The sequence below is a fragment of the Chiloscyllium plagiosum genome, unplaced genomic scaffold, assembly GCF_037043375.1.
Source record: "Chiloscyllium plagiosum isolate Xiang-an unplaced genomic scaffold, Cpla_swu_hap1 HiC_scaffold_11, whole genome shotgun sequence".
NCBI lineage: Eukaryota > Metazoa > Chordata > Chondrichthyes > Orectolobiformes > Hemiscylliidae > Chiloscyllium > Chiloscyllium plagiosum.
Genome location: NW_028270149.1, coordinates 24107280 through 24130037, shown reverse-complemented (window position 1 = coordinate 24130037; position 22758 = coordinate 24107280). Strand labels below are relative to the sequence as shown.

Genomic DNA, 22758 nt, shown 5'->3' with positions numbered 1-22758 from the left:
TGGAACTGCAAGAAACCAACAAAATGTTTCCTGTGCTTTAGCAATTGAAGAGGCAGTTTCAGTTTAGATTTAAATCTCAAATATTCGTGGGAAACAAATGCTGAATATTTTAAAGTATGTTCTCCAAATAAAACCGTTTGAATTACAGTGGCAATTTTGGTAGAGATCAACATTCTTTGAATTTGCAGTATGAAGGGAACCAATAAAGTCTTAATAATAACAGAACTAAAACAGATCAGCCTCAAGTTCTAATATTCTCTAAAATCTTAACAAAACATCAAGATTAAAATGCACTCTTCTTTTTGTGAACACTCTGCATCAAAAAACACAGCAGCAAAGATACTATAATACAATTCTCTCATCTGGCTAAAGCATGACCAGTGACCCAGCAGTTTTTTTGAAACAGGCACTGTAGAATTTGAAACAATTCAGGGGCTCAAGGCAATCAATTTGTTTTAAGATTACAAGTATGCTAATTTTGATGAGGACATAACAGTGTACAATTTCAATGTAAAAACAAAATTTGACCCTATACATAGCCCACAAAACACATTGAATTGAGTTCCTGATACAAACAAGGCAAAACAGTCACTTAAAAGGATTTTCTGAACCAGTATTTTAACAAACCAAAATTTTTAAACATCAAACACTCTCAGCATGGCACAATTTACATTGAAACTTTCCTTTTTCAACCCAAGTATTAGTACAACCTTAATTTCAGCATTTTCATTTTTATTTTGCATCCTCTCACTGATATTACACTTATAACAAGAGAAAGCCCTTGCAGCAGACCACATGGCGCCACAATCCAAGCCACTCTCTTCCCCCAGAACAAGACTAAGACCCTCAAATTTCACCACTAGGGGACTTTAACCCCTTTCTCACTTTACTCCTCATGGAGGCACGAACACCAATTGAACTCAGAGAACCCGAATCCCACTTAAACACAGAAAGCTCGATCCCAATTAAACATAGAGCTCGAAGCTCACTTTAACACAATGCTCGAACCTCAGCAGTGTGGAGGACTTGAACCTCAGATCAACCCACCCAATAGACTCAAACTCCAGTACTGCGCAGAGGACTGACATCTCAATCAAGCCCACCCCAGAGGACTCTAACCCCAGTACTGTGCAGAGAACCCGAACCACAAATCACCACCCCCTGCCCCACTCCTCCTGGGACTTGAACCCCAGTACCATGCAGAAAACTCTAGCCTCTATCACACGCATCTACCCCCCAATGCAGTGCAGAGGACTCAAACCTCTGCCTGCTAACGCACTTGTGAAACTGTGTCTCTCGACTGAATTACCATTGGAGGAATTCATAAAATAGACAGCAATTGAGCAAGGGGACCATCTCCGGCACAGGAATATCAAGAGGGACCAAGGTTTACAAACTTACCTCGTGGGCCTGTCCCTCTTGAGACACCAATGTTCTGGGCAGCCGCCAACACTGTCCAATCATAACTATCCGTTTGGATCCTGTCAACTATGCCAATATCCCCCCCTCAGCTGAAGCAAAATGCTCAGAGACACAGCATGGTTTTACCTCCATCTTTATTCCAGCCCTGGAGGAGGAGAGAACGATCGCACACATGCACAGGGACATGAGTTCTCGGTCTTCTCTCGAAGAACAGTTTCTCATTGAACTATAGAGTCAATTTATAGGAAGGAATATCCAAATAAGGCAACATACATATTAATTGGGTGACCGTTACAATCAGCAAGTATCAATAGAACAGACCTAGCCCTTTACTGTTATACAATGAATGACCTTAACCGGATTCATACAATGGATACTTTTCCCCTGGTTAGCTGACCTTGCATACTGAATGCTTCCAATATTGTTAAATGGCTCTACATAATGAATGCTTTTCCACCTTGATAACCCATTGCCATTGTCTCCAGTACCACATTGTTAACAGCAAGTTCTTATCTGATCTGAATCATGCTCAGCTGAACTTGTTTCACAAAACTCAGAACTTAACACTTTCCCTATTTGCGCATACCCTATACACATTCTAAATATGTTTTTCTTATTTCATATGGTTAAAAAAAAAGTGATGGGGGTGTCACTGGCTAGACATTGCCCATCCCTTATTTCCAAGAACATAGCTAAGAATTACTTTTTGCTGTGGGTCTGGAATCAAATGCAAGGCAAGGAAGGAAGATTTCCTTCCCTAAAGGTCATTATCAAACTAGATTTTTAAAAAAAACAACAATGACAGTGATTACATGGTCACTATTAGGTTAACTTTTTGTAACCAAGCTTTTTGTTTTTGTTTAATTAAAATTTCACCATCTGCTTTGGCAGGATCCAATCCCATGTGCTCAGAGCATTTGCGTGAGGTTCATTATTAATACAACATCATTTGTATTTTAGCTGACTATGAGATGTGGCTACACCAGCATTCTTTGTCCAGAAGACAGATAAGAATCAGCCCATTAACTAAAAGGAATATACCACAGATGTTGGAAATCTGAAACAGAAGATGCTGAAGGATCTAGCATCTGTGGAGACAGAAACAGAGCTCATGTTTCAAGTCCAGTTCAGTTCTTCTGAACTCAAGTACTGTTGTGGGTTGGAGTCTGATGTAGAACAGGCCAGGTAAGCAGAGCAGATTTTTTGCTCAAAAGGTCATTAATAACCCATGCTAAAAGATATTGATCCTGTTATTCTAACCACATAATCCATCTATTAGCACATATCCATTCTGCAATGAAGAACAGCTTGTTATCAGACTTATGAACAGACCTCTCAAATACTAGTTAATATTTCTCTGCACTTTCACTGTAACATTGCCTTTTGCATTCTATTATCCTAAAGTACTTATGTAAGGTATGATTTGTCCAGTTAGCACGCAGTACAATACTATTCACTGTATTTCAATAATAAATGTAATCAAATCAAGATTTTTGACTTCGTCCACTCCAGTCCAACACGGGCACCTCCACAGCATCTAAATTCAACCTCAGAAAAAACCTGCAATGCTATGCGGAATGGATTGCTCTGAAGGGTGCAGGCAAGGAGCCAAAAGGACATTTGGACAAAATCAGTGGAATATGTTTTCCCAATGGAACTACAAATGAACCTCTCGGGATCCCAAACCGACCCTCACTATGGAGAAGCGTCTCAGCACAGCCTCTTGACAATATAAATTGTAAAAGGGGGATTTTAGCTTACTTGATCAGTTATGGTAGCCAAACTCTTATTTGACAGGACAAGCGTCTTAAGCTGCTCCAGCTCCCCTGTGTAGGCCAGGTTACAGATCTCCACATTAGACACTGAACCATCCATGATGCTGATTCACTCTCATAGCAACCGAAAAGAGACTCCACTTCCGCAGAAACCAATATTCCTTCCGGTTCTTCATGCTCGCCCCGTACACACATCTCCTGACCTGACCCCGCCTCCTGCGCCAATGATCGCCTCCCCTGTCCCATTTACCCCACCCCCGATTCAAGTGTCTATCAGATAGATCACTGGCCCCGCCCCCTTTGTTTTTCATTACATCAGTGGTATCGCCTCCGGCTGGGAAGGCAAACGCCACTGATCCCGCCCCCAGCCAGGAACCTCCTCAGCATTGTCTCCGCTCCCCACGGCTGTCAATCATAGCGTTGTCCCAACCCCTAAACGGCTGTCATTCAAAGCGTAGCTGACCAATTAGATGAAAGGAAAACACACTGGGCATTGCCGTACTGATTCACTCGTTGAGTGTCCTTGTTACCTTCCGCTCTTCAGGAGCGGTCAATGGAGATACAGGCTCACAGTTAGTGACCGAAGGAGACAGCCATTTCTCGTCCTTCCTCTGAGCTTTAGGCCCTAGCAACGGAGGCCGGCCTTTAGCCGGCGCCAGCTCACAGCGGAATTACATCATTGTCGGGTACGGTGCATTCCGGGAACTGTAGTCCAACATGTCTTGGGGAGAGACAAAGGCTCGGAGCGCAGGAGGACTACATTGACCAAAAGCCACTGCGTACTGTGCGCAGGCTCATCGCTTTGATCCTGTGATGACACTGACAGGACTGAGAATGGACGCAGGTAACGTCTTAGCTGTTGGAACAAAACTAATAGATGCATTCCCAAAACTATCTCAGCCTTCCCTTCGTTAAGCGTCGTTTGTAAGTTGATTCAGTGCTAGTTAACAGAGTGGTCGGTGGTTGGGTAAAAGCTGTGAGTGTAACTGCATTTATGGTTGTTTCGAGGCTATAATAAATATTGTAACAATTAGTGTTGTGGGGGATGGTATCAATTTGTAGTTTAATTGCTGCTGGCATTTGTTTGAATCTTATAATTCGTTATTTACGCTATTACCTGTTCAGAAACTGAAAGAAGTACCGTGGGCTTGGAATTTAGCTGATGTCGAATTATTTGTTACTGTTACTTATTAAAACGTTCAAAGGAGTTCCTTCTTATCAATGCTTGGCGCCTGCTCAACTTTTTGTTTGGTCAAGTATACATTTAAATGTATAGTTTGTTTAAGTTAGGCGAAGCTCGTAAGATGTTCATTCGTGATGTCAAGTTAATGAAAGCTTGTTGACTACCCGTTACACAATGACATGAAACCCTGTCTTAAAATAAAGTGACTTGGATCTAAATAGGAATGACATCCTATGTTGATTCTTGGTGCCTTGAGTTGACCCTTTTGACAGCTTGTGAGGATTGACCACAGCTGTCCCAGTGCCACGTTCTTGCCAATGTTTACCGAATCAAAACCTGTTCAGTGTAAACTTGTCAGGGTTTAAACAAAAATGCTAGGACATGCACTGGTGAATGTGTCTGTGGTGTGTTGCAACTCTGAGTGGTGAGTTTTTTTTTGAAACATTTATTTAGTAGAAAATATCTTGATGTATGTTTACAGTGATAAAGTAAACACAGCAGGTCGACAAGGAATCTACAGAAATAGATATGTTACATGCTGAATCTGGAACAAGAAAAAAACACAATTTGAACCAAGTTGAACCCTGATGACTTTGTGATTAACAATTTTTATGATTTGTGAACTAACAAACTCTCAAATTCCACTAGTGAGCCAGCTGATCTCTGCCAGGACAATGCTGCAGTTGTTGTGCTACCCTTGATGAAGAGGTAGGAAACCAGAAGCGAAGAGTGTGGTGCTGGAAAAGCACAGCTGGTCAGGCAGCATCTGAGGAGCAGGACAGTTGACATTTTGAGCATTAGCTCTTCATCAGGAATGAGGAGGTGGCCAAAGGGGTCTGAGAGATAAATTGGAGAGGTGTGGGGCTGGAGGGGTAAGTTAAATGGGAATGCGATAGGTATATGAATTTAGGGGTGAAGGTGATTGGTGGCAGAGGAGGGTGGGGCGGATAGGTGGGAAGGATAATGGACAGATAGGACAGTTCAAGAGGGTGGCCGAGTTGAAAGGTTGGATCTGGGAAATGGGGAAACTGATGAAATCCGCATTGATTCCATGTGGTTGGAGGGTCCCAAGATGGCTAGAATTTAGTGTGAAGGAGGCTCTGCGGCCGAATGTTTTAACTCCCAATCCCACAGGGTGATGGAGTTGTTTAGTGCGTGTGTCCCAGAGATGTTCTCTGAAATATTCTGCTAGTTGGCGTCCTGTCTCCCCAATGTAGGGGAGACCACATTGAGAGCAATGGACACAGTAGCAGTAGCAGGTCCTGGGTCGCTTATACCACCAAACTCTAGCCATCCAATGCCTGGAGGAAGAGCGTCTCATCCTCTGCCTTGGGATCCTCCAACCACACGGAATCAATGTGGATTTCACTAGTTTCCTCATTTCCCCTCCCTCCAATCTGCCAACTCGACATGCCCTTTTGAACTGTCCTACCTGTCCATCTCTGCTCTACCCTCCTTTCTGTTCTATCATCTTCACCCTTGCCTTCAGCTCCCTATCCCATTGCCATCTATCCCCGCCCCACCCCCCCTTCCATTTATCTCTCAGTCCCCTTGGTCTGCCCCATCATTCTTGATGAAGCGCTTACGCTCAAAGCATTGATTTTCCTGCTCCTTGGATGCTGCCTCACTGGCTGTGCTTTTCCAGCACCACACTCTTCAACTCTGAACTCCGAGGTAGGAGGCCAGTCTAGTTTTCCACATTGTTAATTACTGTTCAATGATTAATGTAAAAAATTGCATGGATGTGAATCATGAGTGAGGACAAAGGAAGATGTTGCAGTCGGAACTTCTGTAGCCAACTAGGCTGGCAATAGGAACGTAGGAACAAGATTAAGCCATTTGAACTTATGAGCCAGTTCTGCTGCTCCAATTACAAGACTGTTGTAATTCTTCAAATAGTGGTATACAATTATATTTGTATTTACCTCAGAGAGCTTGTTGAAAAAGGCAGCATGTCACCAGTAGCAGTGTAGGTCTTCCTCATTACTGCAACAAAGTGTCAACTTAAATGATGTGCTGAAGTCTTTAGAGTGTGGCTTGATCACATAATCTCCTTACTAGTTTAATATGTTGCCACTAAAGCAAGACTTTTCATTTGGAAATGCAAGTAACAAAAAAATTAATTTTCCACAACTACTTCTCTTTCTGTCCAGCCTGGTAGAGTTTTTATCTTAACATTGATTCTTGGAACGTAGTGATGTCGCCCATCTTTAGTTTTTAAGAAAATGACATCAGTTTGATATAACTGATTAGCTTGCTTGGGAACTTAGTAGAATAGTCACAAGTCAATGACATTGGTGTGGACCTTAAGTCACTCATGAGATAGGCAAAGAACCAGGTTCTCATCCCTAAAGATTATTGATGATCCTGAAAGCTTAAGACAATTTGGCCTTTTGAGCCTGCTGTTGTCACCTGCGATGCCAACATTTTAAAAACATCCTGATTTGTTAAACGAGAATGTTCAGAAATGTATTTTTGTTGTTTTCTATGCTGTCTTTACTATGCTATCTCTTTTATATTGCAACAGTTCTGGCCAAGTGTGAAAATCAAATACCTGGCTTCTCTGATTTGCTTGAAGATTTTCCAGACACTGAAGAGCCTACTTGGATTCTGGGAAAACAGTATCACTTAAAAACAGGTGAGATTAATGTAGTAAATTAAGCAAGTATACTGGATCCCTGTTCTTACCTATGCTAGGTAAGATTATTCCAGGCTGAAGTTGTTTGTCAAACTGGCTGTTTGGTCCAGACATGTAGAGAGCAAAAATATTACTGACAAATAAACCTGGGTGCCAGAATACATTGTGATTGAGAGTTTGCAATTCAATGAGAGATCTCTGTAAATGTGTACTTTTAGAAATCGGATAAAAGGAAAGATGTTAAGAGTGAAGGAAATAGTTCATCCAAATCAAGTATTTGGAATGACCTCTTTATCCTGTACCCTGTTTAGTCGCAGGCGAGGTCCCAGAGGACTGGAGAATAGCCAATGTTGGTCCCTTGTTTAAATAGAGCAATGGGGATAATCTGGGAAATTACAGACCACTGAGCCTTGTGTCAATGGTATGGAAATTATTGGAGAAGGTTCTGAGTAACGGGATTTATTCAGATTTGGAGAACATGGATTTCCAGCTACAGGCAGCATGGCTTTGTAGAGGGGAGGTTGTGTCTCACAAACCTAGAGTCATAGAGCTATACAGAATGGAAACAGACACTTCGGTTCAACTTGTCGATGTTGACCAGATATCCTAAATTATTCTAGTCCCATTTGACAACATTTGTTCCATATCCCTCTAAACCCTTCCTATTCATACACCCATCAAGGTGCCTTTTAAATGTTGTAATGATACCAGCCTTCATCACTTCCTCTGGCAGCTCATTTCATCCATGCACCATCCTCTACATGAAAAAGTTACCCATTAGGTCCCTTTTAAATCTTTCCCCGCTCACCTTAAACCTATGCCCTCTAGCTTTGGACTCCACCAGCCTAAAGAAAAAATCTTGTCTATTTACCTTATCTCTGCCCCTCACAATTTTTTAAACTTCAATAAGGTCACCTCTCAGCCTCGGGGAAAATAACCCCAGTCTATGCAGCCTTTCCCTCTAGCTCAAACCCTTTAACCCTGACAACATCCTTGTAAATCTATTATGAACCCTTTCAAGTTTCACAACACCCTTCCTATAGCAGGGAGACCAGAATTACATGCAGCATTCCACTAGTGGCTTAACCAATGATCTATACAGCTGCAACATGACTTCACTACTCCTATACTCAGCGCACTGACCAATAAAGGTAAGCATACCAATCACCTTCTTCACTATCCTATCTACCTACAACTCCACTTTCAAGGAACTATGAGCCTGTACTCCAAGGTCTGTTTGTTCAGCAACACTCCACAAGACCTTGCTATTAAGTGTATAAGTCCTGCTCTGATTTGCCTTTCCAAAATGCAGCACATTTATCTAAATTAAACTCCATCTGCTACTCCTTGTCCCACTGGCCCATCTAATCAAGGTCCTGTTGTATCTGAAGTAACCTCCTTCGCTGCACTTCCAACTTTCGTGTCATTTACAGACTTACTAACCATATCTCATATGTTCACATCCCAATCGTTTGTATAAATGACAAAAAGCAGTGGACCTAGCACTGATCCTAGTGGCATACCACTGGTCACAGGCCTCCAGTCTGAAAAGCAATCCTCCACCACCACCCTCTGTCTTCTACCTTTGCGCCGGTTCTGTATCCAAATGCCTAGTTCTCCCTGTATTCCATATGATCCAACTTTGCTAACAATTCTAGCACAAGGAGCTTTATTGAACGCCATACTGAAGTCCATATAGATCTTGTCCGCTGGTCTGCCCTCATCAATCCTCTTCGTTACTTCTTCAAAAAAACTGAAGTTGTTCTCGGCAAGCTGGCAGTGATTCTGCTACCTTGGAGGCTCCACCTATCAGCCAAGGGACATTGGTGTTTGTTGCCATCCCTGGCTAACTTATGTGGAGAAAGTATTAGTTTAAAACCTTACAGAACACGTATTCGTTAATATTTGGGAGTGGGAAGGATACCAAAAGAAAAAGGAGAGAGCAACAGCAGCAAGGAGGACACTCCCCTGCAGCACTAGGCACACCAGAGGCAGCAGCATCAGCCTCTCCCGAACCCCTGGGGACCTGACAGACTTTCAGGAATTGGCACCGACAGTGGCAAGACCTACCGCGAAGGGTGGGGCTGCGATTGTGGAGATCCGTGCCCACGTTCAACCCATTGTGTCCATGCTGCAGAAGCATGAACGGGGCTTCCAGGGCTGCGGTGAGGAGATGGAGGGTTGAACCAAAGCCTCGGAAGTGGCAATCGAGTCCTCATCCAGTCAGATCCAGGTACTGGAGCGGGAGGTGCGGGCCTTATGAGACCAGGATGACGACCTCGTAAATCGAGGTTGAAGGATGAATTTTCAGATTGTCAAGCTCCCGGAAGGTGAGCAAGGTGGGCAGCCAGTCAGCTTCTTTGTGCAGCAGTTCCTAGACCTTCAAATAAAGTCTAGTCGACTGCAGATTGAAAGAACTTATCAGTTCACAGTGCACGGGTCTGGGTCGGTACAATGCCCCTACCTGGTCCTAGAGCACTTCCATACATACAAGGACGAGCAAAAAATGATAGAAGCCTCCAGATCACTGGGGAAAGACCCACAGGCACTGCTGCACAAGGGGTCAAAAATCATGTTTTTCCAGGATTTCTCAGCAGCTGTAATTCGATGAAGCTAAAAAGAGGCTGAGGAACCTGGGCATCCAGTACTCCATGAAGTACCCTACAGTGCTCCGTTTCAGCCACGAGGACTCAGTTTATACTTTTGACTCATCTGATAAAGCTTAGAATTTTGTAGACTCTTTAAAATAGACCAACTGCTCTGAAGAATACAGTTAATATTCATCATCTTTTCCTTTTTTCTGTGTTTTCCCTTCTGCCCCCTTTTTTCCCCTTCTCTTTCCCTAATAATTAAAAAAACTTGGAATATGTTGTTGCTATTATATTTTTATAACTGGAATAGAGCTGGGGATGGGCGGAGTGCTTATCCTGACTTTGTCTTCTTGCTTTGCTCACTTAGGATCATCTCCTTGTTTAGTTTTTTTTGCCTAAGGCTGGGGCGTAGTCCGGGCTTGAAGGAGCTGTGAAGGAGGGGTTGGGTCGGGTGAGTGCCCCCTGTGGCAAGGATGGAGAGTCTCCTGTTCAAGGTTTTATAGTTGGCTTCTTTGTAGTTTTTTGGTAGCAATAGTTGTTTGTAGTTATGATACAGTATTTTTATGTACACAATTCTGCGACTCTGAATCTTTATTTACTTGTGCTCAGTGCATTGTAAGCAGCGTTCTCCCTCCTGGAGGTTCAAGGGTCTCTGAAAGGGGATATGGCTAAGTGTCTTGTTAAATGGTGTACCTGGAACATCAAGGGAAGTCATTCGCATGTTAAAAGGAAATAAGTGCTTTCTAGCCTTAAGAGGGCAAGGGTTGATATTGCCCTATTGCAGGAAAACCATCTTGATAATGGGGAACACCTGAAGGTATTCTTTTCATCCTTTACCACTAAAAGCAGGGAAGTGGCGGTACTTATCCAGAAAAATCTTCCGTTCACGTTATTAGAACAGGTGAAAGATGAGCAAGAGTGGTTTGTGATGTTTCAGGCTCAGATACAGGGGAAGGAAAATGGATTTTCAATGTCTACTGTCCTCAGGAGCATTCCCGCAAATCTTTGGCTAGTGCCTTTTCTCAGTTGAGTGCCTTTGGAACACGGCACATTATTATAGGGGGGAGATTTCAATTGCCCTTTGGATCAGACAGTAGATGGGATGATTAGTGGGACCCCAACTATTTCTTCGTAGGCCAATCAGGTGGCTGACTTATGTGAGAGTTGGGGCTGGTGGACATTTGGAGATGTCTTCACCCTACTGGCAGGGACTTCACCTTTTTTTCAAACCCACATAAATGTCACGTGAGGATTGATCTTTTTTCTGGCTCCTTTGACCCTTTTGGATTAGATTATGGGTTGAGAACACAGCTATCTCTGATCACACGGCGGTATATTTGGAGGTTAAGGCCAAAAGTGAGGGGCTAAGTTTGCGGCACTGGTGTCTGGATGCTTTTCTCCTTAAGGATTCCAAATTTGTGGAATACATTTTGAATGAATTTCAGGAATTCTTGACTTATCAACTCAAGCACAGCTAGTAGTCTGTGTATGCTATGGGAGACCACTAAGGCCTTTGTTCAGGGATTAGCTAATTCCTATTCAGCTAGCTGGAAACGACAGAAGTGGGAACAGCAGTGTCTACTTGAGACATGGTTGAAAGCCGCCAAGGCAGTATATTTTTATTAGATTAGATTCCCTACAGTGTGGAAACAGGCCCTTCGGCCCAACAAATCCACATCGACCCTCCGAAGAGCAACCCACCCAGACCCATTCCCTACATTTACCCCTGCACCTAACACTATGAGCAATTTTAGCATGGCCAATTCACCTGGCCTGCACATCTTTGGATTGTGGGAGGAAACCGGAGCACCCGGAGGAAAACCACGCAGACACTGGGAGAATGTGCAAACTCCACACAGACAGTTGCCTGAGGTGGGAATTGAACCCGGGTCCCTGGTGCTGAGAGGCAGCAGTACTAACCACTGAGCCACCGTGTGGCCTAGGGTGACTACGCCAGGGTCCTTACATACAATGCCTAAAGGATTAATGAGGTTTTTTGGAGTTTTTCTCTGAATTGTATCGGTCTGAGAGTTGCGAGGACAGGTCGGCTAAAATGGAAGCCTTTTTTAAGAACCTGGACTTCCTGGGGTAACCTTGGAACTGGACTTTCTTCTTAATGCCCCCTTGACAGTTCAGGAAATACAGGAGGCAGCTAGGCAACTTCAGAGTGGGAATGTGCCTGGCCCTGATGGTCTCCGAGGTGAGTTTTCAGGAGTTTATGGGGATTTTGTCAAGGCTGATTGTTGGAGATGTACAATCACTCTTATATGCATGAATGCTTATCACCATCTTCGAGAGAAGCTAATATTTCCCTCATTCTTAAGAAGGGAAAGGTTCCTGAGGATTGTGATTCATACAGGACCATCTCTCTATTAAATTCAGATTTCAAGATTCTGTCTAAGATCCTGGTGCTGAAATTGGAGAAGGTGTTGCCCGGTATTATTGAAGGAGACCAGACAGGCTTTATAAGGGGCCGTAGGTCTTCTAATAATATTAGAAGGTTTCTGAATATGGTCCAAGTATGTCAGCAACGATCGATTCAGGGGTTGGTGATTTCCTTAGATGCAGAGAAAGCATTTGACCAGGTGGAATGGCCATATCTCTTTTGTGTCTAAGAGCGGTTTGGGTTGGATGGGGTCTTTGCTAGGTGGGTGGAGGTTTTATATCATCACCCTCTGGCCGTGGTCATCATCAACGGGGTTAAGTCTCGGAACTTTCAGATTGGTAGGGGTAGTCTTCAAGGCTGCCCCCTTTCATCGTTATTGTTTATGTTGGTGGTAGAGCTGCTGGCAGAGGCCATTCGTCAGAACATCCACATAACCGCTCTGGAAGTGGGACTGGGGGTACACAAGATTACACTGATGCGGATGATATCCTTCTGTTTTTACCAACCTGATGACCTCCGTACCCCTTTTTGATACAATGTGTCAATTCATTTGGGGCTATTTCAGGATATAAGATCAACTTTGTAAAATCGGAGGCTATGCCTTTGGGGAACTTCAAGGAAGTGCCAGAGGCTGAAGGTGGCCCTAGGTTCCCTTTTAAGTGGTCACGGGCAGCGTTCCGATACCTAGGCATTTTTATTACCCCCATGTTTGATCGGTTATTTCGATTAACTTTACTCACTTGCTCGACAATATTAGGAGAGATCTCCAGAGATGGGAGACTCTTCCAATTTCATGGTTGGGCCGAATAGCTCTCATCAAAATGAATGTCCTTCCTCGTTTGCTTTATCCCATGCGTATGCTCCCTATATGTTTCTCAGATCAACGCTGCAGAAACTTATGGGTTGGTTTAATTCCTTCGACTGGTATCATGGGTGGCCCCTCATCAATCTTACTAAATTGCAGTAGCCTCAGGATGGGGAGGAGTTGATTTCTCAGACCTCAGGAGGTATCAATTCAGTTCCCTGCTATCCTTTGTGTGCGATTGGATAGGTAAACATCCAGGATCAATATGGCTGGATGGCGAGGCCTCCAAGGCAAAGTGCCTCCTTATTAACCTGTTGTTCATGGATAAGATGAGGATAGTTATAGTTCCACTGCTGGAACCCCATTGTCATTAGTATGGTCAAGGCATGGAGGGCAATGCATCAGGGTAAGGGTTGATTACCCAAGACTTCACCACTTACGACCATAGTTGATATGCTGAGGTTCCGACCAGGGATGATGGACTCAGGATTCAAACTATGGGTAGCGAGAGGAGTTTCCAGTTTGGGAGACTTCTTTGAGGGGAAGGTTATGATGTCTTTCGAGCAATTGAACTGCAAATATGGGCTGCCCAGCCGAGATCGTTTCCGTTTTTTTTTCAGATTAGGGATTTCATCCAGAAGAAGACTATGCTTCTCACTAAGCCCTATAAGCCCAATACAGAGAGTTTGTTGCTACGTTCCACAAACACCCTCTCGGTTAGTGCCCTCTATCACCTGCTGGGTGGCAGAGCCTGGCAGGATATTAACTTGTTATATGAGGTCTGGGAGCAAGAGCTAGGAGTGGAGATCTCTTCTGAAACGTGGGAGGACATATGGAGAACGTGCAAAAGATCTCAATCTGTAATAGGACATGTGCTATACAATTAAAAGTTCTGCACAGGGTTTATCTGGCACCGGACCGTCTGGCGAAGTTTAAAAAAGGGACATCTTCAATGTGCCTCAAATGTAAAATAAGTGTAGGTACTGTTACCCATTGCTTCTGGACATGCACAGGCTCCGTGTTTATTGGAGCGCTGTGGCAGGAGATATAGGGAGGGTATTGAGGACTGAAGTTAAAGTAGACCTGAGATCTCTCCTCCTAGGTCTAGTGAATTTATTATCTTTAGACGGACATGGGAAGAAACTATTTAGTATTCTTGCATACTGTGCACAGAAGAATATTCTGATGAATTGGGTGTCTGAGACCTTGCCGGGCTTGCTGGGATGGCGGAAATTAATTATGGAGCACATTCCCTTGGGTTTTTTTTACAAACATGGTGCATACAACAGACCTTTTTTATAAGACATGGCAGGCCTTTTTGAGTTATTTGGATCTAGATTTGTCAGCTATCTTAACTAGGACGTTTGTTTAACCAGGGTAGTTAGTTTTGCTGAGCTCTGGGCCCTGGAGGAGGCACTCCTGAGTTAATACAGGTTAATACAACGCTCCCGTTCTTTTGTTTGGGAGCTTTGCACCGAGCATTGCTATTTTATGTTTTTGTGTCTTTTTGTCTTTTTTTGATTTATTAGTCACTTATTTATTTATTGGTGGTGTTTTGCACAATGTTAGGTTTTGTTTCGTATTATAGAGTAGGTTAGTAGTTAGTAGACAGTAGTTGTATTGTAATTTGTGTTTTTCCTTATTGTACTGATATTTGTTATATTTTCAATAACTGTTTTTGTAAAATCAAAAAAATTTCTTTTTCTTGCTAATAAATATATTTACAAAAAAAAACTGAAGTTAGTGAGACATGATCTCCTACGCACAAAGCATGTTGACTAACCCTAATCAGACTTTGCCTTTCCAAATACTTATAAATCCTGTCTCTCGGGATTCCCTCCAACAACTTACTCAACATCGATGTTGGGCTTCCTAGTCTATAATTTCCTGCTTTTCCTTACCACCTTTCTTTTAACAGTGGCAACAAGTTAGCAATCTCCAGTCTTCCAGCACCTCACCTGTCGTTATTGATGATACAATATCTCAGCAAGGGATCCAGTGTTCACTTCCCTAGCTTCCCACAGAGTTCAAGGATACACCTGATCAAGTCCTGGGGATTTATGCACCTTTATTTGTTGATTGAGTTTTTGAGGAGCTGACAAGGACGAATGAGGGCAGAGTACTGGATGTTGTCTACGTGGACTTTAGCAAGGCCTTTGAAGTGGCAGGCTGATATAGATGGTGAAGTCACAGGGGATCTGGGTGAGCTGGTAAGATGGATACAGAGCCGGCTTTTTAATTTAAAACAGAGTGGAAGAATGTTTCTCTGACTGGCAATCTATGACCAGTGGCGTTCCAGTCTTGTTTGTAATACATGTCAATGATTTGGAAAATAATGTAGGTGGTCTGATAAGCAAGTTTACAGACAACATAAAGGTTGGGGAGCTTTGAGTAGTGAGGAGGATTCTGAGGATGCAGCAGGATACACAGGTTGGAGACTTGGACAGGGAAATGGCGGATGGAACTTAATACAGGCAAATGCAAGGGGATGCATTTTGAAAGGTCAAATGCAGGAGGGAAGTATTTACTAAATAGCAGAAGTATGTATTAAATTAGCACTATTCATACCGAAAGGGATTTAAGCATGCAGATCCACAGTTACCTGAAAGTGACAACGCAAGTGAATAAGATGGTCAAGAAGGCATATACCATGCTTGCCTTAATTGGTTGAGCATTGAGTAAAAAAATTGACAAGTCATGTTGCAACTGTATAGAACTTTAGTAAGGTCATATTTAAAATATTGTGTACAGTTATGGTTGCCACACAACCAGAAGGGTGTGGAGTCTTTGGAGAGGGTACAGTAAAAGTTTACCAAGAAGTTGCCTGGTTTGGAGAGTCTGAATTATGAGGCAAGATTGGACAAACTCTGTTTGTTTCCACTTGAACATTCAAAGGCTGAGGGGCAACCTGATATGTTTACAAAATTGAGAGGCATGGATATAATGGAAAGCTGGAGTATTTTTCCCAAGGCTGAAATGTCAATGACTAAGGGACATGGGTTTAAAGTAAAGGGGGGGAAAGTTTAAAGAAGATGTGAAATGCAAGTTTTTTTTTACACAGGCTACTAAGTGCCAGAAATGCACTGCCAGGGGAGGTGGGAGAAGCAGGTGCAATTGTAACATTTAAGAACCAACTTGACCAATTCCTGAACAGGCAGGGAATGGAGGAATATGGATAACTTAGAGGCAAAAGGCTTCTTGTTTAGAAAGGCAACATGACCACACAGATTTAGTGGGCCGTAGGGCCTGTTCCTGTGCTGTACTGTTCTTTAGTCTCCTTGTTCTAAAAGAAAATTAATGCAGTGTCTGTAAAACTAAGCATATTTGTTTGAAATCAGGAAGAGACATAGAGGGATGAAATAAAACCAGAAAATGCCAGAAGTTGTTCTGTACTTTTAATGGAAAGATAGGCTTAGCAATGTAGGTGTGATATTTCTGAACTTTCCTACATGAAATATGCTTCTCTTTCAGTTGCTGAGTTACCTTCCGCACATTGGACTGTAATCATAAACTGAGAAACCTAGAAACTAAGTATAACCTTTGGTGTAATTTGATGATAATGCTATAATTAATCTGGCATTTTACTGCACACTTATAAAATACTGTTCACTACATTTTCAAGCAATGACACTTGTTAAATCCACAAATGAGGAATTATTGCATGGCAGCAATGTCAGACAACCATGAGAAAACTGAATGTCCTTTTTTGCTTTTGCCAAAGGAAGAAATATTGCTCAAGATTTGAGGCAAATCTCTGAGTTAGAACCACAAGCTAGAAAATGGACCCAGGGAATTGATTAATCCCAATGAATAGTGATTCAATTTGAAGTATTCAGTACTAAAATCCTATTTCAGCTGAAAGTGGAGGAGTAAGTGGATCAGAGTTAGAAGGATTTTGAAAGTTGCAGTGAGAATATAAAGAAGCAGGAAAGAAGGAAAATCTCTCTTTATTTAGAAAATGTAATTTCAGGTTCATCCCCAAAGGCTTAATTTTAAAATAACCGGCCAAGTCATCATAAAATAAAATTCCACTGCTTTAGAATGATTTATTAATTTGCCTAACAATTGGCTAGAATAGCATGCATATCAGTACAGATTGAATAAAGATTTTGGGAGAAACTTATAATCTCACCATTCTGTGTTGATGTCAAATGGAAAGAATTAGGTATGTAAAATTGATGGCATTTAAGGGGAAGCTTTGATATACATGACCAAAGGGGCTAGAAGGAACTAGAAGTGGCGGTATGGGTTAGCGAGGGAAAAATGGCAGGAGATAATTAGAATAGAGAGAAACTTGTGGTGAATGTCTACCATCAAATACTTGGTTGGGTCAAATGTCTTGTTGAGTTCTGTGGTCTAGGTAATTGTATCAGGATCAAGAAAATAACTTCTCAACCTGTCATTACATAGGTAATACAAATTAGTGAACCATAGAAGGCCAAGTCTTTTAGAAAGTTGTTTTTTTTAATCTGTGGAATGGATTAAACAAAGCAATACTTCTTTGTTTCCCTATTCAGCTATTCTGTTGTAGTGAAATTTTAATAAAATGAAGTTTTTTTTCAGGTTGTTTAAGCAGTGATTAGAATTTAGAAAAGATGATGTAGTAATACTTCTGGATGGTAATTTGGAGATCTGAGTAATAATTTAAAGATTGAAAGTTCAAATCCCGTCAAGACAGGTGGAAATTCCTTTTTTTTAATCTGGAAATTTGAAGCTGCTTCACAATGAATAAATACCTGTTTGTATCTCAGGGATAATGCCAACCTAGTCTGTGATGTCCATCTTCTGAGAACAATTTTTTAAAAATTGCAACCAATGCTTTATTGTTCTTCATTATGTAATCTGTAGTTCTAACCCTCTAATTTCAGAAATTCCCTCAACAGTTTTAAGTATTCTCAGCACTAAATCACAGAATGACAGATGAGATAACTGCAAGAATAATAAAAATAATATCCAGCAAAACCTGGGGTCAATGGCACAACTTTCCTGTACATCTCTGGACGTAGTGGTACTTCCACACTAAAGGTGTGAGATTTACCTCAGTGGTCATGTTTTTCTCTGAGTCCTTAATGCATCGATTTGTGAATTCACTTGGCCTTGCAGTTATTTTAATAGTAATTCTGTAAAGCTATTAGATTTAATATACAAAGAATTAAGAGCAGGAGTGGGTAATTCAGTCCCTCTTGCCTGCTTGCCATTTAATACAATCATGGCTGATCTCATGTCAGCCTCAACTCCACTTTCCTGCCCATTTTCCGTAACCCTTTAACCTATTACTAATTAAAAATCTGTCTATCTCTTCCGTAAACTTATTCAGTGTCCTAACATCCGTGGCATTCTGGGATAGTGAGTTCCATAGATTCACAACCCTTTAAGAGGTGCAATTCCTCTTCAAATCTGTTTTAAATCTGCTACCCCCTACTCCATCACTTGAAAAACAGTGTTGCTTTATTATTGTTATCTAGTATCTAATGTTTCTTTTTCTTTCAACAGAAAGATCTGAACTCCTGTCAGATGTGAGATCAAGACTTTGGTTTACTTACAGGAAGAAGTTTTCCCCAATAGGTGAGTATTTTGGCTGGGGTTCACTGTCCATTGGTAGTGTGATGTAACAATCAAAGGCTCAGGTGGAGAGGCTGACTGTCATCCCCTTTTCCCTACTACTGATGCTACTTTTGGAGTGCTCCTTTCTGAAGACTAGATAGCTACCAGCATTTATAAAGCATCTTTTAACATTTACCTTCTGGGCAAATCCTTTAGTCCAACCATACTATGGTAGGAAGTGAAGCCCATTACAGATAATCTTCTCACAATCAACCAATTTATATTGTGTCTTGTACTCTGTCCGAGAGATTCTTCCTGAAGCACCAGCAAAACGTCACATAGTCCTCCTCCTAATATCACGGCTTGTTTTTGCCTCATCTAGATTGCAGTCACCTTGCTTGGCTTTATCACCAGGAGCTATCAGTTTTTAATGCCACACCGAGTCAACTTGTCTCAGCAAAGATGGTGGTGGCTTGGGTATCTCTGGACCAGGAAATGTAACGAGTTGGCTAACGTGACTGTTATTGATCATTGTCTAGAGAAGGGATAAATTTTATAAATGCATTTGGTTAAATGGCATGCTAAAATAGAATGGCACTGAATTATGGCAGTCCCCACAATTGAATAACCTCACAGTACTCATTCAATAGGCTCACGCAGGACAATGTTGAGAGTGTGGTACTGGAAAAGCATAGCAGGTCAGGCAGTATTGGAGGAATAGGAGAATCAACGTTTCAGACAAGGTACTGAAGGCCATGACTGGATGCATAATTGTCTTCAAAGAATGAAGTATTGGGGATGAAAATTGGGGTGAGTTTGTGTGTTCAGGATCGAGAGAGAGACTTGAACCTGACATTTTACAACTGTGTGCATCGGATCCAACTTCCTAATATTTTCTTTGGGCACTTGGGTGTCAAAACTCTCCAGAAAATGTTCCCAACATGGGGAGGCTTAAAATTGTATAATTTTCTTTTCCCAGTTTTCCACCTTCCTATCTATAGCATTTCCAACCCAAGTACTTTCCCCACCTAAGAAAAGGATGCTGCTGTTAGGAATGATATGTTCAAGATATCTAGTGTCTTTGGGCATCTTCCATTTGTAGTAAATGCTCAATAATCAGCACTTATTTGAATGCAGACACAGGATGAGAGGCAAACCAGAGGATGGTGTGTTAACCTAATGCCATGGTCCTGCTTTCAGGCAATTCTCATAGAGAGTGGATTGGGGTAGTGGTGTTGATGGGTACCTACTCGCATGATTTCAAATAGTTTGTTAGACCAACTAAGCTGACTGTTAAGACCACTATCAGAACCATGTCTTTGTTATGTATGTATCTTTAAAAATTGAGAAATACAATGAGGGAGAATTGTTTTTAAGACACAGGTTTACCAGGATGGTTGCAAAATTTCAAAGCAAGGAGTTTGATATTTATTAAAAATCCTGTCTTGTGACTGTGGGTTCCCTGCAATTATGCAAGTTATCAGGAGCGAAAGAGTTGTTTACAAGGAAAGCTGAGTGAACAGGTTGGAACTGGAAACAAGTTACAGAGAGAAAAAGGCACAGAAGGGTGTATTGTTGCTCCCCCCAGCAGAAGCTGCCTGTTCTCTGCAGGGAAAAAAAATCATTTTAAATTTGAAGAAAATGAGTTACCTTTCCTGCAGTAGTTGCTGTGAGCTATGACTTTTGAATCAATAAATCAAGAGACATTTTACCTGTAAATCAATTGCTCTCTACTTCTTACAAGCCAGAGGAAGCTTCCAGAGAAAAGCTACTCAACACCAAGAGCATGATTAGCCAAAGTAGGATCATCTCAACATTGGAACTACAAAGCAAAGACCACTGACTTGACTTTTCATTTTATTCTACCTTCACTGGTAATCTGTTTTCCCGACTTATTTGTCTGTTTTTATGAGAGACAGAGAAAACTTGTAAGGGAGTTCGAATTTCAGTTAGTAGTGTTATATGCCAGTGTTTTAGATCTGTTTCCTTTTCTTGGATTGCCATCTTGCTGTGGTGGAGAGGTTTGAGTGTTCCATTGATCCTGAGAGCAATGTCAGGAGTTTGAAACTCCTGGCAGGGCCACCCATGACAGAACGGTTGGAGGGGAGGAACCAGAAAAGTGCAATCCATAACAAGTTTTCAATGACGATCCAGGCAGAGGATATTCATGTGATGTCAACTGCTGTGTCAGCGGACAAAAGCTGCAGCAATAGGGAGATCCACAGTCATCGAAGTTCCCTTGCCACTGTAATTATATCAGCCTTCTGTAAAAGATAGTGTGTGCTGATTTGCAACAGCATTCCCACATAAAAAGATGTGCCATACAAGCTGCCTGCCTAGAGGAATGCAAGCCGCACCAGGAACTCCCCGCTCCAACCAAAAAAAGAGTACAACATAAGCCCAGTGGTTAGCGCTGAGAAGTGAAGGGAACAGGATTGTGCAGTCTGGATGTCCTTAGCTTCAGAACAGCAGGTGGATGGTGGAGATTGACTCAGTCATTTCACTCTTGAAATAGGAACAGTTCAGCAGTTTTCTTCACAACTGACCAGCCCTTTTCAGGATTCACTCTGCTAATCTCCACACGGAAGGAACTAGAAAAAAAATGCCCTAAAAATAGTCTTTTTGTCACCAATCGTCTGGAAAACTGCATCCAGTGAGCTCATCTACCTGGGATCTGAAAATAAATCAAACTCCATCATGGAACATGGATTATATGCACCCTTATGGATATCTAACAAGACAATTGTCTTGAAGGAAGAACTGCACTTGTTGCCTGTGAACTCAGGCATTTGAACATCGCTATTGCTGCCCTGAGGAGATATGAAGGGCAGCTGAAGAAAGAAGGTGATGGTTGCACTTTCTTCTGGAGAGGAAAACCCGAGGATCAAACCTGGATGCAAGGAAATGGATTTGCAATCAAGAATGAACTCATCAACTGACTCTTGGAGCTCCCTATTGACATCAAGCACCTCATGACTCTCATCTACAACTTGCTATTAACCAGCAGGCAATAGTTATGAGTGCCTATGCTCCAATCCCTCTACCAAAGAAGGCTTTTACTCAACCCTGAACATCATACTCACCAAAACCCCTAAGAAAAGTAAAATGACCATTGTGGGGGCTTCACTGCTGGAGTTAGAAATTGCCATTCCAATGAGACTCTCCTGATCACCAAATGTGCGGAACACTAGCTGGTCCTCACCAACACATTGTTCCATCAAAGAGACAATTTCAAGACGACTTGGAGAAATTCACGAACAAAGCTCTGGAATGTGATTGATCACCGCATTGGTAATGAGGACTTCAATCTGGCCTCAAGTGATGACCAGTATAGATGACTGCTGTACAGAATGCCAGCTCATCAGCTCCTTGATGTTCATCAAATACCACCACAATTAGCTGAAGACAAAGAAACAGTTCAGAAAGAAACCAACATTGATCAGCTTCAAGAGCCAAGCAGACTAATAAAATTCCAACAATGTTTTCATCAAAATTTTTATTGTTCATTTTATTGGAATGGAGAAAATTTAGAGCTAACGACAGTTATCATCTTTTACTGTGAAAAAGCCATCACCTACAAGACCAGGAAACATCAAGACTGGTTCAGTAAGAATGATCACATCATCCAAGACCTCATCAACAAGAACAGGAAAGCTCTCATGTCTGGCAAAACAACACCATTAAGGCAAAGAGGACAATTCATCAAACAGCAAAGGCAGAGTTACAAAGAAGAACAAGGGAAATAAAGAACCAGTAGTGGTCTGGGAAGCTAAGGAGCTGGAACTCCTTGCTGATAAGTATGAGACCCAGGTTTTCTTCAGTGTTACCAAGACAATGGAGAGAACCAACACCCTTAAGTCTCAAACTATTGCAGTGTAAGGATGGAACCCTTTTGAGAAACAGAAATAAAAGGCCTCCAATAAGAGAGCACTTCAAAGAACTCTTAAACCATGATACAATCGTTGACAAGGTTGTGTTTGTGGAAATCCTCCAACTCCACATCAAAGATAATCTTGGGCTATACTCAGTGTGCTCAAAGTTAGAGCCACGATTAGACACATGAAGAATGGAAAAGCTGTATGAGTAGACATGATTTCAGTGGAGATTTCAGACTTGGGGGAGCATAACTTGTCATCATCTTCAACTGTACCTGAAAAAAATGTGACAAAGAAGGAATCCCTGCCAACCCTGGATGCAGCCATTGCCACCATCTTCAAGAAAGAAGGCAAAGTGAATTGTGGGAAGTACCAAGCAATCTTCCCTACTCTCCATCTCCGGGAAGATCATCACCCAATCCTCTCTCGTTGCCTTCTCCCAGTCTCTGAGGCACTTTTTCCAGAAAGCCCATTTGGTTTCTAAGCAAAATGTGGAACTATGGACATGTTTTATACTGCCCAGCAATTCCACAAGAAAT

At 42.0% G+C, this 22758-nt stretch overlaps 2 protein-coding genes across 5 annotated transcripts in view; one reads left to right on the top strand and one right to left on the bottom strand.

Annotated features, from left to right (window-relative positions):
- Positions 1 to 3337, bottom strand: part of psmd10 (proteasome 26S subunit, non-ATPase 10) — a 41195-nt gene extending 37858 nt beyond the window's left edge. Inside the window, exon 1 of the mRNA XM_087991906.1 lies at positions 3184 to 3337. Coding sequence (XP_087848032.1) covers positions 3184 to 3297 — 114 coding nt within the window. The 5' untranslated portion in view covers positions 3298 to 3337. The remainder of the gene's footprint in view (positions 1 to 3183) is intronic.
- A 439-nt stretch (positions 3338 to 3776) lies between these two features.
- Positions 3777 to 22758, top strand: part of atg4a (autophagy related 4A, cysteine peptidase) — a 58518-nt gene continuing 39536 nt past the window's right edge. Inside the window, exons 1-3 of one of the 4 annotated variants that reach the window (XM_087991903.1) lie at positions 3777 to 4041; positions 6908 to 7018; positions 18294 to 18365. In XM_087991903.1, coding sequence (XP_087848029.1) covers positions 4011 to 4041; positions 6908 to 7018; positions 18294 to 18365 — 214 coding nt within the window. In that variant the 5' untranslated portion in view covers positions 3777 to 4010. Of the gene's footprint in view, positions 4122 to 6035; positions 6055 to 6907; positions 7019 to 18293; positions 18366 to 22758 lie in introns of those variants that run through there. The other 3 variants (XM_087991905.1, XM_087991904.1, XM_043705019.2) reach the window with 3 other exon arrangements.